Here is a 13,459-nt window from a genome sequence, read left to right on the forward strand (position 1 = left end):
TTCCATCTAGTGTTCTCCTCACCACTGATATTCCTTCTAGTGTTCCCCTCACCACTGATATTCCTTCTAGTGTTCCCCTCACCACTGATATTCCTTCTAGTGTTCCCCTCACCACTGATATTCCATCTAGTGTTCCCCTCACCACTGATATTCCTTCTAGTATTCCCCTCACCACTGATATTCCTTCTAGTGTTCCCCTCACCACTGATATTCCTTCTACTGTTCCCCTCACCACTGATATTCCATCTAGTGTTCCCCTCACCACTGATATTCCATCTAGTGTTCCCCTCACCACTGATATTCCTTCTAGTGTTCCCCTCACCACTGATGTCCCATCTTGTGTTCTCCTCACCACTGACATTTTCCTAGTGTTCTGCTCACTATTAAAACTAAATACCGCTAGTTTTCTATGCATATATTACTATAATGTTTTCCTTGCCACTTATATTTAATCTTCTGCTCAACTCTCAACTGATAGTCCATCTGGTAGTCCACTCACCACTGATATTCCTTCTAGTGTTCACTTCACCACAGATATTCCTCAGTGTTCTCCTCACCACTGATATTCCTTCTAGTGTTCTCCTCACCACTGATATTGCTTCTAGTGTTCCCCTCACCACTGATATTCCTTCTAGTGTTCCCCTCACCACTGATATTCCTCCAGTGTTCCCCTCACCACTGATATTCCTCCAGTGTTCCCCTCAACACTGATATTCCATCTAGTGTTCCCCTCACCACTGATATTCCATCTAGTGTTCCCCTCACCACTGATATTCCTTCTAGTGTTCCCCTCTCCACTGATATTCCTTCTAGTGTTCCCCTCACCACTGATATTCCTTCTAGTGTTCCCCTCACCACTGATATTCCATCTAGTGTTCTCCTCACCACTGATGTTCCATCTTGTGTTCTCCTCACCACTGACATTTTCCTAGTGTTCTGCTCACTATTAAAACTAAATACTGGTAGTGTTCTGTGCATATATTACTATAATGTTTTCCTTGCCACTTATATTTAATCTTCTGCTCAACTCTCAACTGATAGTCCATCTGGTAGTCCACTCACCACTGATATTCCTTCTAGTGTTCACTTCACCACAGATATTCCTCAGTGTTCCCTTCACCACTAATATTCTATCTAGTGTTCCCCTCACCACTGATATTCCTTCTAGTGTTCCCCTCACCACTGATATTCCTCCAGTGTTCCCCTCACCACTGATATTCCTTCTTGTGTTCCCCTCACCACTGATATTCCTTCAAGTGTTCTCCTCACCACTGATATTCCTTCTAGTGTTCCCCTCACCACTGATATTCCTTCTAGTGTTCCCCTCACCACTGATATTCCTTCTAGTGTTCCCCTCACCACTGATATTCCATCTAGTGTTCCCCTCACCACTGATATTCTTTCTAGTATTCCCCTCACCACTGATATTCCTTCTAGTGTTCCCCTCACCACTGATATTCCTTCTAGTGTTCCCCTCACCACTGATATTCCATCTAGTGTTCCCCTCACCACTGATATTCCTTCTAGTGTTCCCCTCACCACTGATATTCCTTCTAGTGTTCCCCTCACCACTGATATTCCTTCTAGTGTTCCCCTCACCACTGATATTCCTTCTAGTGTTCCCCTCACCACTGATATTCCTTCTAGTGTTCCCCTCACCACTGATGTTCCATCTTGTGTTCTCCTCACCACTGACATTTTCCTAGTGTTCTGCTCACTATTAAAACTAAATACCGGTAGTGTTCTGTGCATGTATTACTATAATGTTTTCCTTGCCACTTATATTTAATCTTCTGCTCAACTCGCAACTGATAGTCCATCTGGTAGTCCACTCACCACTGATATTCCTTCTAGTGTTCACTTCACCACAGATATCCCTCAGTGTTCCCCTCACAACTAATATTCCATCTAGTGTTCCCCTCACCACTGATATTCCTTCTAGTGTTCCCCTCACCACTGATATTCCTTCTAGTGTTCCCCTCACCACTGATATTCCTTCTAGTGTTCCCCTCACCACTGATATTCCTTCTAGTGTTCCCCTCACCACTGATATTCCTTTGGTATTTCATTCTGCACTATTATTTTTAAATTACAAAATCTATAGTCTAAGCTTTTTCTTGTTAGCATAGACAAGATGTTGAATTTTGGGACAGTACATGTCACTTATGTAAACCTTTCTACTTATATAGGTGCTACTGCCACACCGGTATATAACGATGGCACTTATGAAGGATTACCCAAGTTCAATTTAGAACCTGGTGGTAAGTAGTAGACTACAGATGCCCGCATCAGGTCTAAAACTTCAAATACTTTATTGCCTGTTTTTTTTACTTCTTTCCGTGGTCTATGTGTCCCTGATATTCCTCTCTACTTACCAATTTTATTTAATATAAGTCAATACTTTATCCCCCAACCCTCCTCCATGTATCTTTCCCAGTTCATCATCCAACTGTTTATCCCTTCCCTTTAGTATGTGAGATCTTAATGGCAGGGCCCTCCTCCCTCTTGTTCTTCCCTAACACACTACAGATATATCCTCTTGCATCTTTTCCACTTGTGCGGCAAATCGTGCCACGCATGGTGCAAATCGGGCACCCGCGAACGTGTATGTGCACTGTGTTCACACCAGCAGCTCCGAAGGATTACATGGTGAAAACGCAGCCCGTGGCATGGCGTACCGTGGCGCACGCGGCCGTGGCTAATCGCATGGCGAGATGCGTGCGCATGTTTTGCAAGAGGTCACATCTGTACATGTCACCAGTGCTCCATTATCTTCTCTCCTTCCCTTTGCCCATACATTAGGCACAGGATCACGGAGTACTGAATTGTTTCCCACCCACGACTCCCACTAGCTTCAGTGAGCTGACAAACCTATGCCCCTGTTGTATGTCCTACCCAGTCTGTGATGTGATATTTACATTTGGTACTTAAGCCGTGTATGCTTTTGGATATTATACTTGTTAAAAAGAGAATGCGCTGTAATAAAGCTTAGAGGACAAAGGTGGGCGGAAATTGGAAATAAACAGTTTATATCCTGTACATGGTATTTGCAATTTACTTGTGTCAGTAGGATGAGGTATTTTCTTTTTGATGTGTAAAACCTTAATTACGATAATGATTACATTTGCTAAGAGTTGGCATTAATACAAATGTGTCTTCATCGTCTGGTACAGCATGTGATAACCTGCATAAACTTGGTGACGCGTTTCACAAAATTGCTGCCCCCTTCTGCAGACAGGTTATGCCTATTTTTTTTTCTGATAGACCTATTGCTGGAATCAGAATAAACCGGCTTTTTATCCTTGTATAGAGCCGGCGTCTAGCTGGTACTCAGCAGGGTTGCAAAATGTGTTTATTCTGTTCAAAAATACTAATATAAACCAGGCAGGAGCTAACAGCAGACACCTTAAATAGACACCAGGTGCGCACATTTGTATGTTAAAGAAATCAAGGCAAGGAATTTATTAAGTAAGCTTCTGAACCAGTATTTACTTGTTGAGTGTTCAGACTGAGTCCTCCCTTTCCAGAAATACTTCAAGATGATCCTTTATACATGGATTTCCCACCTGCAGAACTCTCGGGCTTAGAACAGTCTGTCCCTCATTGTAGGGTGAATCCTGCTGTAAGCCAGGCGCCAGGTACAGTGATTCCATCTAGTGTTCTTGACAGTGGTACGATTTTAGTTTTATTGACCATTCAGCACTTCTCTTCTCGTGTAATGCTGAACTCTGTCATGCATCTGGGGCTGTGGTCTGACATTTTCAAAAGCAGCCCTCATTCCTGGTAAACTGTCAAACTGAGCAAGCCTCAGGTTTCGGTAGCTAATGCAATATCAAAGTAGTTAGAAAAACACGTTAATGCTGCAGCAAAACATTAAGTGAATACAAGCTAAAATAAATCGATGATACGCTATGAAAAGTAACCTGAGAGGGAGTGAAACCTATACAAATCTGGAAGGCTATTAGTTGGACTATTATCGAAAAGTATTGATTGCCTGGTGTAGAGTTGTATGCATCAGGAACGTCATTTATGTAGAAATAGCGCACCTACTCATGGGAAATTTTCAATACAAATTACTATAATAAAATAAGTATATATAAATAAATTATAATAATAATATCGTACCTACTCATATGAGCCTAGTGCTACTTCTACTAATATAGATCATATAAGCATTTAGGGCAGTGGCGTAACTAGGGTATTTGGAGCCCAGGGCAAATGTTAAAATGGAGTCGTCGCCCCCCCCCCTGTATGCGCACGCCAAAAATGGGCATGGTCACAAGGGGCGGGGTCACTTAACAATGGGGCGTGTTGACAGGACACATATACCCCTTTCTTGTCACTCTTAACATTCCTTTCCATATGCACCTTAACCCCTGTAATGCTCCTTATACAGTCCGCCCGATGCAGTGCCCCCAGTAGTGGTCCCTCTTATGCAGGCCCACAGTAGTGCCCCTTGTACAGTGCCCCCAGTAGTGGTGGCTCTTATGCAGGCCCCCAGTAGTGCCCCTTGTACAGTACCCCCAGTAGTGGTCCCCCTTGTGCAGCTCCCCATTAGTTCCCCTTATACAGTGCCCCCAGTAGTTGTCCCCATTATACAGGCCCCCAGTTGTGCCCCTTATTCATTGCCCCCAGTAGTAATCCCCTTTATGCAGCCCCCCTGTAGTGGTCCCCACTATCCAGTGCCCCTTGTAGTGGTCCTCCCTATTTAGTGCCCCCAGTGCAGTGTCCCTTGTGTCTCCAGTAGTAAGCCCTTTATACAGTGCCCCCAGTAGTAGACCCCCCTTATACAGTGCTCCTTATATAGTGCCCCCAGTAGTAGTCCCCCCAATAATTGCCCCCAGTAGAGGTTGCCCCGTAGTAGTAGTCCCCCCGATAATTGCCCCCAGTAGTAGTCCCCCCAATAATTGCCCCCAGTAGTAGTCCCCCCGATAATTGCCCCCAGTAAAGGTTGCCCCCAGTAGTAGTCCCCCAGATAAATGCCCCCAGTAGAGGTTGGCCCCAGTAGTAGTCCCCCCGATAATTGCCCCCAGTAGAGGTTGCCCCCAGTAGTAGTCCCCCCGATAATTGCCCCCAGTAGTAGTCCCCCCGATAATTGCCCCCAGTAGAGGTTTCCCCCAGTAGTAGTCCTCCCGATAATTGCCCCCAGTAGAGGTTGCCCCCAGTAGTAGTCCCCCTGATAATTGCCCCCAGTAGAGGTTGCCCCCACTAGTAGTCCCCCCGATTATTGCCCCCAGTAGAGGTTGCCCCCAGTAGTAGTCCCCCCAATAATTGCCCCCAGTAGTAGTCCCCCCGATTATTGCCCCCAGTAAAGGTTGCCCCCAGTAGTAGTCCCCACGATAATTGCCCCCAATAGAGGTTGCCCTCAGTAGTAGTCCCCCCGATAATTGCCCCCAGTAAAAGTTGTCCCCAGTAGTAGTCCCCCCGATTATTGCCCCCAGTAGAGGTTGTCCCCAGTAGCAATCCCCCCAATTAATGCCCCCAGTAGAGGTTGCCCCCAGTAGTAGTCCCCCCGATTATTGCCCCCAGTAAAGGTGCCCCCCCAAATACATAGCAAAAAAATAAAATAAAAATAAAACTTACCTGCATCCACGCTCCGGCTCTTGCTACGTCTCTGGCTCCCGCCGCAGCAACGTCCGCCCTCCCGGGCGCGCGCGCTCTGCATTATGGGATAGACGTCATGACGTATCTCCCATTACCCACTGCAGGAGCCGGAAGGGAGCCGGCTCTTGCAGTGGGCGCTGCAGCAACCAATGAGAGTCTGTCTGACTCTCATTGGCTGCTGATTAACACACACATCGCTGCCGCTCGGCGGCGAAGTGTGTGTTAGCACAGCCTGAGCCCGCCCGCCTGCCACCCTCATCCTGGCGCTATTGGGCAAGCGCTCAGGGGGAGGGAAGGGGCTCGGCTGTGCAGCACAGGACCGGTGCTGGGAAGCCTAGCGCCGGTCCTGTGTAAATGTGTAGTGCTGACCGCACTCACTGCGGTCGGCGCTACACTGCCTAACTAGGGCGGGCCGGACCGTGGCCGGCGGCGCCCCTCCCCCCCGCGCGCCGCTGGTCCTACGGCGCCCTGGGCACACGCCCTGCTCGACCCCCTTAGTTACGCCACTGATTTAGGGGTATATGTAATAGACTGCAGGCATCGGAGACTCCATTGCGAGACTGCTCAATGTTTTAGAGCAGCAGTCATTTAAAAGGCAAAATCAACCTGGCTTTGCCTTTTAAATGGCTGTCCAGGGGCGTATTTATAATGGGTACAGGGTGTGCGGCGCACACGGGCCCCAGGGTCCAGGGGGGCCCCGCACCGCACACCCTGCACCCATATTATACTTACCTCTGCGGAGTCCCACATCGGCGCCGGTCTCTGCGCTGTAAAAACGTCTGGAAAATAGCCACCGCGCCCATTTTCCCTTCGTTTGCGCATGCGCAGTAAAGGGAAAATGGTCATCACGGCCATTTTCCCGGAGACCTGCACATGTGCTATAGATGAAAAAAGAAGAAGGAAAGAAACTCTGTTTGGTGAGCACTCAATGGAATATGAATATATTAAAACATAACTTTTATTAGTTCACACTAATATATCTACGACAAAAAACGAGAATTGACATACAACATAGAACATATAAGTACCTAAATTCACAAAAGGTTGGTGGGGGGTCTATAGATATAGACGAACATCCTATCTTAAAGAAGACCCCTAGGTCAATGATAAATGCAAAGGGTAATCAAATAGAAAACATTTTCATATATGTCAAATAATTACATTGAACAAACGGCGAACATATGAAGCAACATAATATACATAATACTTCAATAGTATAAATAAAATCACACCAGTATGTGTAATATATTACCTAAAGAGATAAAGTAACAGGACGGTCAGGATCAAGATACATCCACCTGTGATTCTACTTCCCCTCACTTAGCAGAGGCTATCAATGAGGGGTGAGGGATCATCTGGTGGCAATGTAACCCCTGGAAACAACAGCGTAACCGTAACGTTACTCACTATTTCGCTTCTGCTGTCAAGGGTCTTACATAATGCATAGGACCCTTAATGAGAGAGTTACTTTGAATAAGATAGTCATCAGTTAATAGAGTGGATAGTTAGAAGAGTGAGTGACTAATCATGAACAAATATTCTTAAAATAAAGTTTTAATTGTTGTACCAAGAATGACATGAGTTCTTGTCCTGTATTCATTAGTACCATCTGTTCTAAATAGTTTGTGGGGTAATAAATTAATCTATATAGAATTCTTACTGATAATCTCTACAAATAGGAAATAAATACCAGAGAAAATACTGACATGAGATATATAGTAAGTTGATCGTTCATAGTGCACCTGGATAGTAATAATAACACAAAAAATATATCTAGTCATATGTGGATGTCAATTTGTGTAGTATTCCCACATTAAGTGTTACTATAAATCAGCATTGAAAGCCTTCCAATTGAAGACTAGATTTAGTAACAGGACCATCATAGGAACCAATTTAATAGCAATATCAGATGACATGCAAAATCATGAAAAAAATGCTTAAAAGTAGAGCATGCAAGGCCTGCAAATACATGGGTATTACTTATCCTTTACAGGATAAGTATGGCAAAAATATCTTAATACGTGAGTTCTTTAATTGCAATACGTCAGGGGTTATCTATTGTTTAATCTGCACCTGTGGATTCAAATATGTGGGTATGACCACAAGAGCTCTTAAGGTGAGGGTCTTAGAGCATATTAACAACATCAAAAACGCAAGGTCAGACGTTGCCAGAATGAAAAAACTAACCTCAGTGTCCAGACATTACTTACTCACACACAATTGTATCCCGGATGAATTACGAGTAATCTGCCTAGAAAGAGTTAAAATGGGCATTAGAGGAGGGGATTTGAGCTTAGCCCTACTTAAAAAAGAAACTGAATGGATCTTTAATCTGGATACTCTAACTCCAAGGGGCTTGAATGAGTATAATAGTTACAGTCCTTTTTTGTAGATTTTTTGTGGCTTCGGAAGATATGTTCAGTCCCCATATATATATGGTAAAATATACAGTGACTTATCAAGCAATTTGGTCCTATCACTTTTATTTATTTTTTATTATTTTTTTCTCACTAACATCAATTAGTATCACTTTTTTGGGTATATTAGGTACCTTTCATAGATATCCAGAATATCAACTACTTATACTTAGTACATACTCACACATCACTTAATATTTATGATATACATTTATAGCACGGCACTTACTAGCGACTCATTCACCTTAGTGTGTTATTTCTTTTCAGTTAGTTCATAATACGTGTGCACGTGTATGTGCATGTGATAATTATGCATGCACATATATGTGTACACGTGTATATGCATGTCTTTGTGTTTGTAATATCTGCACTTTCTTTCACCTTTCTTCATCTTATAATTTTCGATATTCACTTTTTACACTATTCATTATAACAGCATACTTTTCACCACACTATTAACATCAGGTCAACTTTATCCTATGATCAGTTACTGACATATATTATAATTGTCACCTTTTATTATATATTTATATATTTTTATACTTTACCATGTTCATATATACAATATACTTAATAATCTGAATTTTTTAATATTTAATTATTTATAATACTTTCTAACACGGCATCTTCCACTTTTTACCTTTTGAATATGCCTTTTGTATTATTAGTATGCACTAGTGAAAATACAGGCTGTATTGTATTACATACTAATATCCTCTATAGATATGTTTACTTATTAGTGAATGATTAACAATAACCTTGACATTAATATACTATAGGTTAGTTTTATTTTATAAATAAGAAAGGTATATTCTCAATTCACTGGTTGCTGTTTTGGAGATTTACCATTTATGCTCACCCCTCTAACACAGCATAAACGAAGGCTTTTCATCCATTGGTCAGCTATTCTGACAATCAAATAATATGATGGTACTATTGGCCATTAGCTGATTGGCTTGATGCCTCGTCAATCACGAGGCCCAGGAACGCGATTGGCCAGTAGAGAGCTTAAATATGCTTACTTACCTGAGACTACCATGCTGCTTCCTCCGTGAACAAGCCTCAGGCGAAACGCGCGTCGGCGGTAGGCGGGAGGGTGTCCGCGCTGGCGCCAAGCAGGACACCTCATCCACCAGTAATGGAGCGTACACACGGTCAGATTTGTCAGACTTGTCAGATTTGTCAGATGAACGACTGAACGATTAAACGATTTGGACGATTTGGACGATTTGACCAAAGTTTTGAAAGTTTTGAACGATTTGAACGATTTGAACTATTGAACGATTTGAACGATTGAACGATTTGAACGATTTGAACGATTGAACGATTTTTGACTGCATTAAAATGAATGGAATCGTCCAAGTCTGACTGCAAACCCATCAGATGTCAGATATCGTTATCTGACAAACGGGAACGCGCATCGTTGATCGTCCATCGTTCAGGCATGTCAGATATGAACGATTTTCCTTCAGATATGAACGACTGAACGATTTTTAAATCGTTATCGTCCATATCTGAAGAAAAAATCTGATCGTGTGTATGCACCATTAGTATACTTTGCCCAATGTTTGCTGTTGCTCCCCCTGGTTTGCTGGCTCCCCGTGTATCCGGACATGGTGAGTCGCTGTGCGGCGATCGCTCCGTTTAGATATGGGGGATGTTAATATACATCACAGGTGGAGTAAATACTGTTAATCATTTGGACTACAGATATACCAGCTGTTATTATTTCCTATGCATAGCTCTGAGGGTGACACAATGAGGATTGGGATATTACTCTACACATTTCTCTACTACTTCTTATGGATGGGATCTGTGTCACATTGTTAATTTGTACACATGTACACTGGAATAATTATCTCGCTGACATTTACTGCTAGTAGTGATGTGATATAAATATAGTGCATTGGACACACTATTCAGTCAGTTATTGTGTGTTAGGGCATACAATCATTGGGAAATTGCTCTACTTTTAAGCATTTTTTTCATGATTTTGCATGTCATCTGATATTGCTATTAAATTGGTTCCTATGATGGTCCAACGCTGTTACTAAATCTAGTCTTCAATTGGAAGGCTTTCAATGCTGATTTATAGTAACATTTAATGTGGGAATACTACACAAATTGACATCCACATATGACTAGATATATTTTTTGTGTTATTATTACTATCCAGGTGCACTATGAACGATCAACTTACTATATATCTCATGTCAGTATTTTCTCTGGTATTTATTTCCTATTTGTAGAGATTATCAGTAAGAATTCTATATAGATTAATTTATTACCCCACAAACTATTTAGAACAGATGGTACTAATGAATACAGGACAAGAACTCATGTCATTCTTGGTACAACAATTAAAACTTTATTTTAAGAATATTTGTTCATGATTAGTCACTCACTCTTCTAACTATCCACTCTATTAACTGATGACTATCTCATTCAAAGTAACTCTCTCATTAAGGGTCCTATGCATTATGTAAGACCCTTGACAGCAGAAGCGAAATAGTGAGTAACGTTACGGTTACGCTGTTGTTTCCAGGGGTTACATTGCCACCAGATGATCCCTCACCCCTCATTGATAGCCTCTGCTAAGTGAGGGGAAGTAGAATCACAGGTGGATGTATCTTGATCCTGACCGTCCTGTTACTTTATCTCTTTAGGTAATATATTACACATACTGGTGTGATTTTATTTATACTATTGAAGTATTATGTATATTATGTTGCTTCATATGTTCGCCGTTTGTTCAATGTAATTATTTGACATATATGAAAATGTTTTCTATTTGATTACCCTTTGCATTTATCATTGACCTAGGGGTCTTCTTTAAGATAGGATATTCGTCTATATCTATAGACCCCCCACCAACCTTTTGTGAATTTAGGTACTTATATGTTCTATGTTGTATGTCAATTCTCGTTTTTTGTCGTAGATATATTAGTGTGAACTAATAAAAGTTATGTTTTAATATATTCATATTCCATTGAGTGCTCACCAAACAGAGTTTCTTTCCTTCTTCTTTTTTCAACTTAGTCTATTTACTCTAGTGAGCACCTCCACTACCCTGTACATTATACTCTTCATACGAATAGGAAACAGTGGTTACAAGTTTGATTAATTATACCCATACTATTATAGGTCAGTGCGTCGATTTTCCCTTCTCCCTTCCCTTTCCATTTGACATGTGCTATAGACTCTGGGTACACTCCAGTGCCTAGAGTGTATAAGTGTGGCGCTTGCCGCGCACCTCTCAGTGCGCTGCCGGCCGCCGGACGGAGAGGAGGGCGCTCGTGACGGAGACTGCACACGGGCCCCCTCCTCTAGAAACGCCCCTGTAGCTGTCACTTTAAAACATGAGGCAGTCTCGCACGGGAGTCGCTGATGCCTGCAGTCTGCAGGCTTTTACATATACCCCAAAGTCTTTTTAAGGGCCCACTTAAAAGGGTTTGATGAACTCTCTTGATACAACAGATCTTTCGAGCATTAAGGGAAATATAATGATAATAATATCGGGTAGAATTTTCACCAAAAAAATTTAAAAATAGCCAACAAACATCACACATACCACTCGCAGAGGTAATAAAGGTTCAGACCATACCAATATTTTACTAGTAACGTTCTGGCTACTGCTCGTACTAGAACTCCCAGTGCAAACACGAGTGCTCGCCAAAGTCAGGTATCTTCTGTAACTTCTCGTGCATCACCTTGTAGCTGTCAGTATAAGTCTGTCACTCCCGGAGCAGGCACATCCAGGAGTCAGGAGAAAAACACTGTGGCTGAAGATGAACCAGTTAGCCCTTTACCTAATCCTAAAAAGTGTGTAATAGTGTCACTGTTATACTGGGTGATAATTCTGGAGTACTGAGGATGATGAGGATGAAGAGCAAATTGAGGAAGATGCCGGGTCTGAGCCTGAACTTAATCCATGTTTCCAAATCAATAAGATTTGATTTTGTAGAGAGACAAATACACCAAGCTCTTCATCCACAAATGTGGCATTCACTATGGCTTTTTAATTAGACTAAGCAAATGTCCTGTTTAGTCTACAACATAAGAATGGGTGGTTTGGGCAATGACAGTGTTATCATCTTGTGCTGTTATCACTATTATTATAAATAATAATAATAATAATAGTAATAAAAAGAAATGTTGGCTTTTGCTTGCCAGTGAATTTTATTCAACTGCGATCTGTCACTCTGTTTCATTTGCATGCAATGCTATCCTCTACGGTTATTAACAATTACTGTGCTTTGATCTCAGGGGTGTATCTAGGGATCCAAGCACCCCTGGCAATGTAATGTATTGGTGCCCCCTACCCCCCTTATGCAGTGCCCCCAGTAGTAATCCCCCCTATGCTGCATTGCCCCAGTAGTAGCCCCCCTATACAGTGCCCGCAGTAGTAATCCCCCCTATGCTGCATTGCCCCCAGTAGTAGCCCCCCTATACAGTGCCCCCAGTAGTAATCCCCCCCCTATACTGCATTGCCCCCAGTAGTAGTCCCCCCTATACAGTGCCAACAGTAGTAGACCCCAGTAGTAGTCCCCTATACAGTGACCCCAGTAGTAGTCCCCTATACAGTGCCCCCAGTAATAGTACCCAGTAGTAGTCCCCCCTATACAGTGTCCCCAGTAATAGTACCCAGTAGTCCACCCTATACAGTGTCCCCAGTAATAGTACCCAGTAGTAGTCCACCCTATACAGTGTCCCCAGTAATAGTACCCAGTAGTAGTCCCCCCTATACAGTGCCCCCAGTAGTAGTCCCCCCTATACATTGCCCCCAGTAGTAGCCCCCCCTAAACAGTGCCCCCAGTAGTAGTCCCCTATACAGTGCCCCCAGTTGTAGACCCCCTATACAGTGCCCCCCGTAGTGGCCACCCCTATACAGTGCTCCCAGTAGTGGCCAAATTGCCCCAAGTAGTGGCCACCCCCCATAAATTGCCCCCTGTATTGGCCACCCCAATACAGTAGCGGGCACCCTGCCATAAAGTGCCCCAGTAGCGGACACCCCCTATTTCAGTGACCCCCCCCCCCCACCCCCGTAGTACCAGTCTTACACACACAAATAACAAAATAAAAAATTCATCTTACCTGGTCCCCGCTCCTGACGCGACCGCTGCTGTCCGAGTCCCGGCCCGCTCTTCTCCTGCATGGGAGAGACGTCATACGTCACATGCTGCGGGGGGAGCTGGAACACGGAGCTCATGAGTGATCTCCAACCGGCTCCCTCCGTGGACGACGCAGCAGCTAATGAGAGTCAGGCAGACTCTCATTAGCTGGCTGCTATTACAAACACACAGCCGCCGCTGGCGGCTGTCTGTTTGTAAACGGTGTAGGGCAGATCGCTATCACTGCGGTCTGCCCTACACTTGTGGGGCCGAGGGACTTGTCCACCCCTTGGCTACTGGTGGCACTGCCGGGCTGCGCCCCCCCTT

The 13,459-nt window shown here is 43.4% G+C and overlaps 1 protein-coding gene across 4 annotated transcripts in view; it reads left to right on the top strand.

Moving 5' to 3' along the window:
- The window catches only part of LOC148478169 (circularly permutated Ras protein 1-like), a 152,439-nt gene that overhangs the window by 50,075 nt on the left and 88,905 nt on the right, over positions 1–13,459 (top strand). For 3 of the 4 annotated variants that reach the window (XM_088455841.1, XM_088455840.1, XM_088455842.1), the window contains 2 exons: positions 2,190–2,261; positions 3,528–3,638. In XM_088455841.1, the coding sequence (XP_088311967.1) occupies positions 2,190–2,261; positions 3,528–3,638 (183 nt within the window). The remainder of the gene's footprint in view (positions 1–2,189; positions 2,262–3,527; positions 3,639–13,459) is intronic. The other variant, XM_088455843.1, reaches the window with a different exon arrangement.

Source organism: Taudactylus pleione, unplaced genomic scaffold, assembly GCF_031769625.1.
Source record: "Taudactylus pleione unplaced genomic scaffold, aTauple2 ptg000672l, whole genome shotgun sequence".
In the NCBI taxonomy this organism is placed as follows: domain Eukaryota; kingdom Metazoa; phylum Chordata; class Amphibia; order Anura; family Myobatrachidae; genus Taudactylus; species Taudactylus pleione.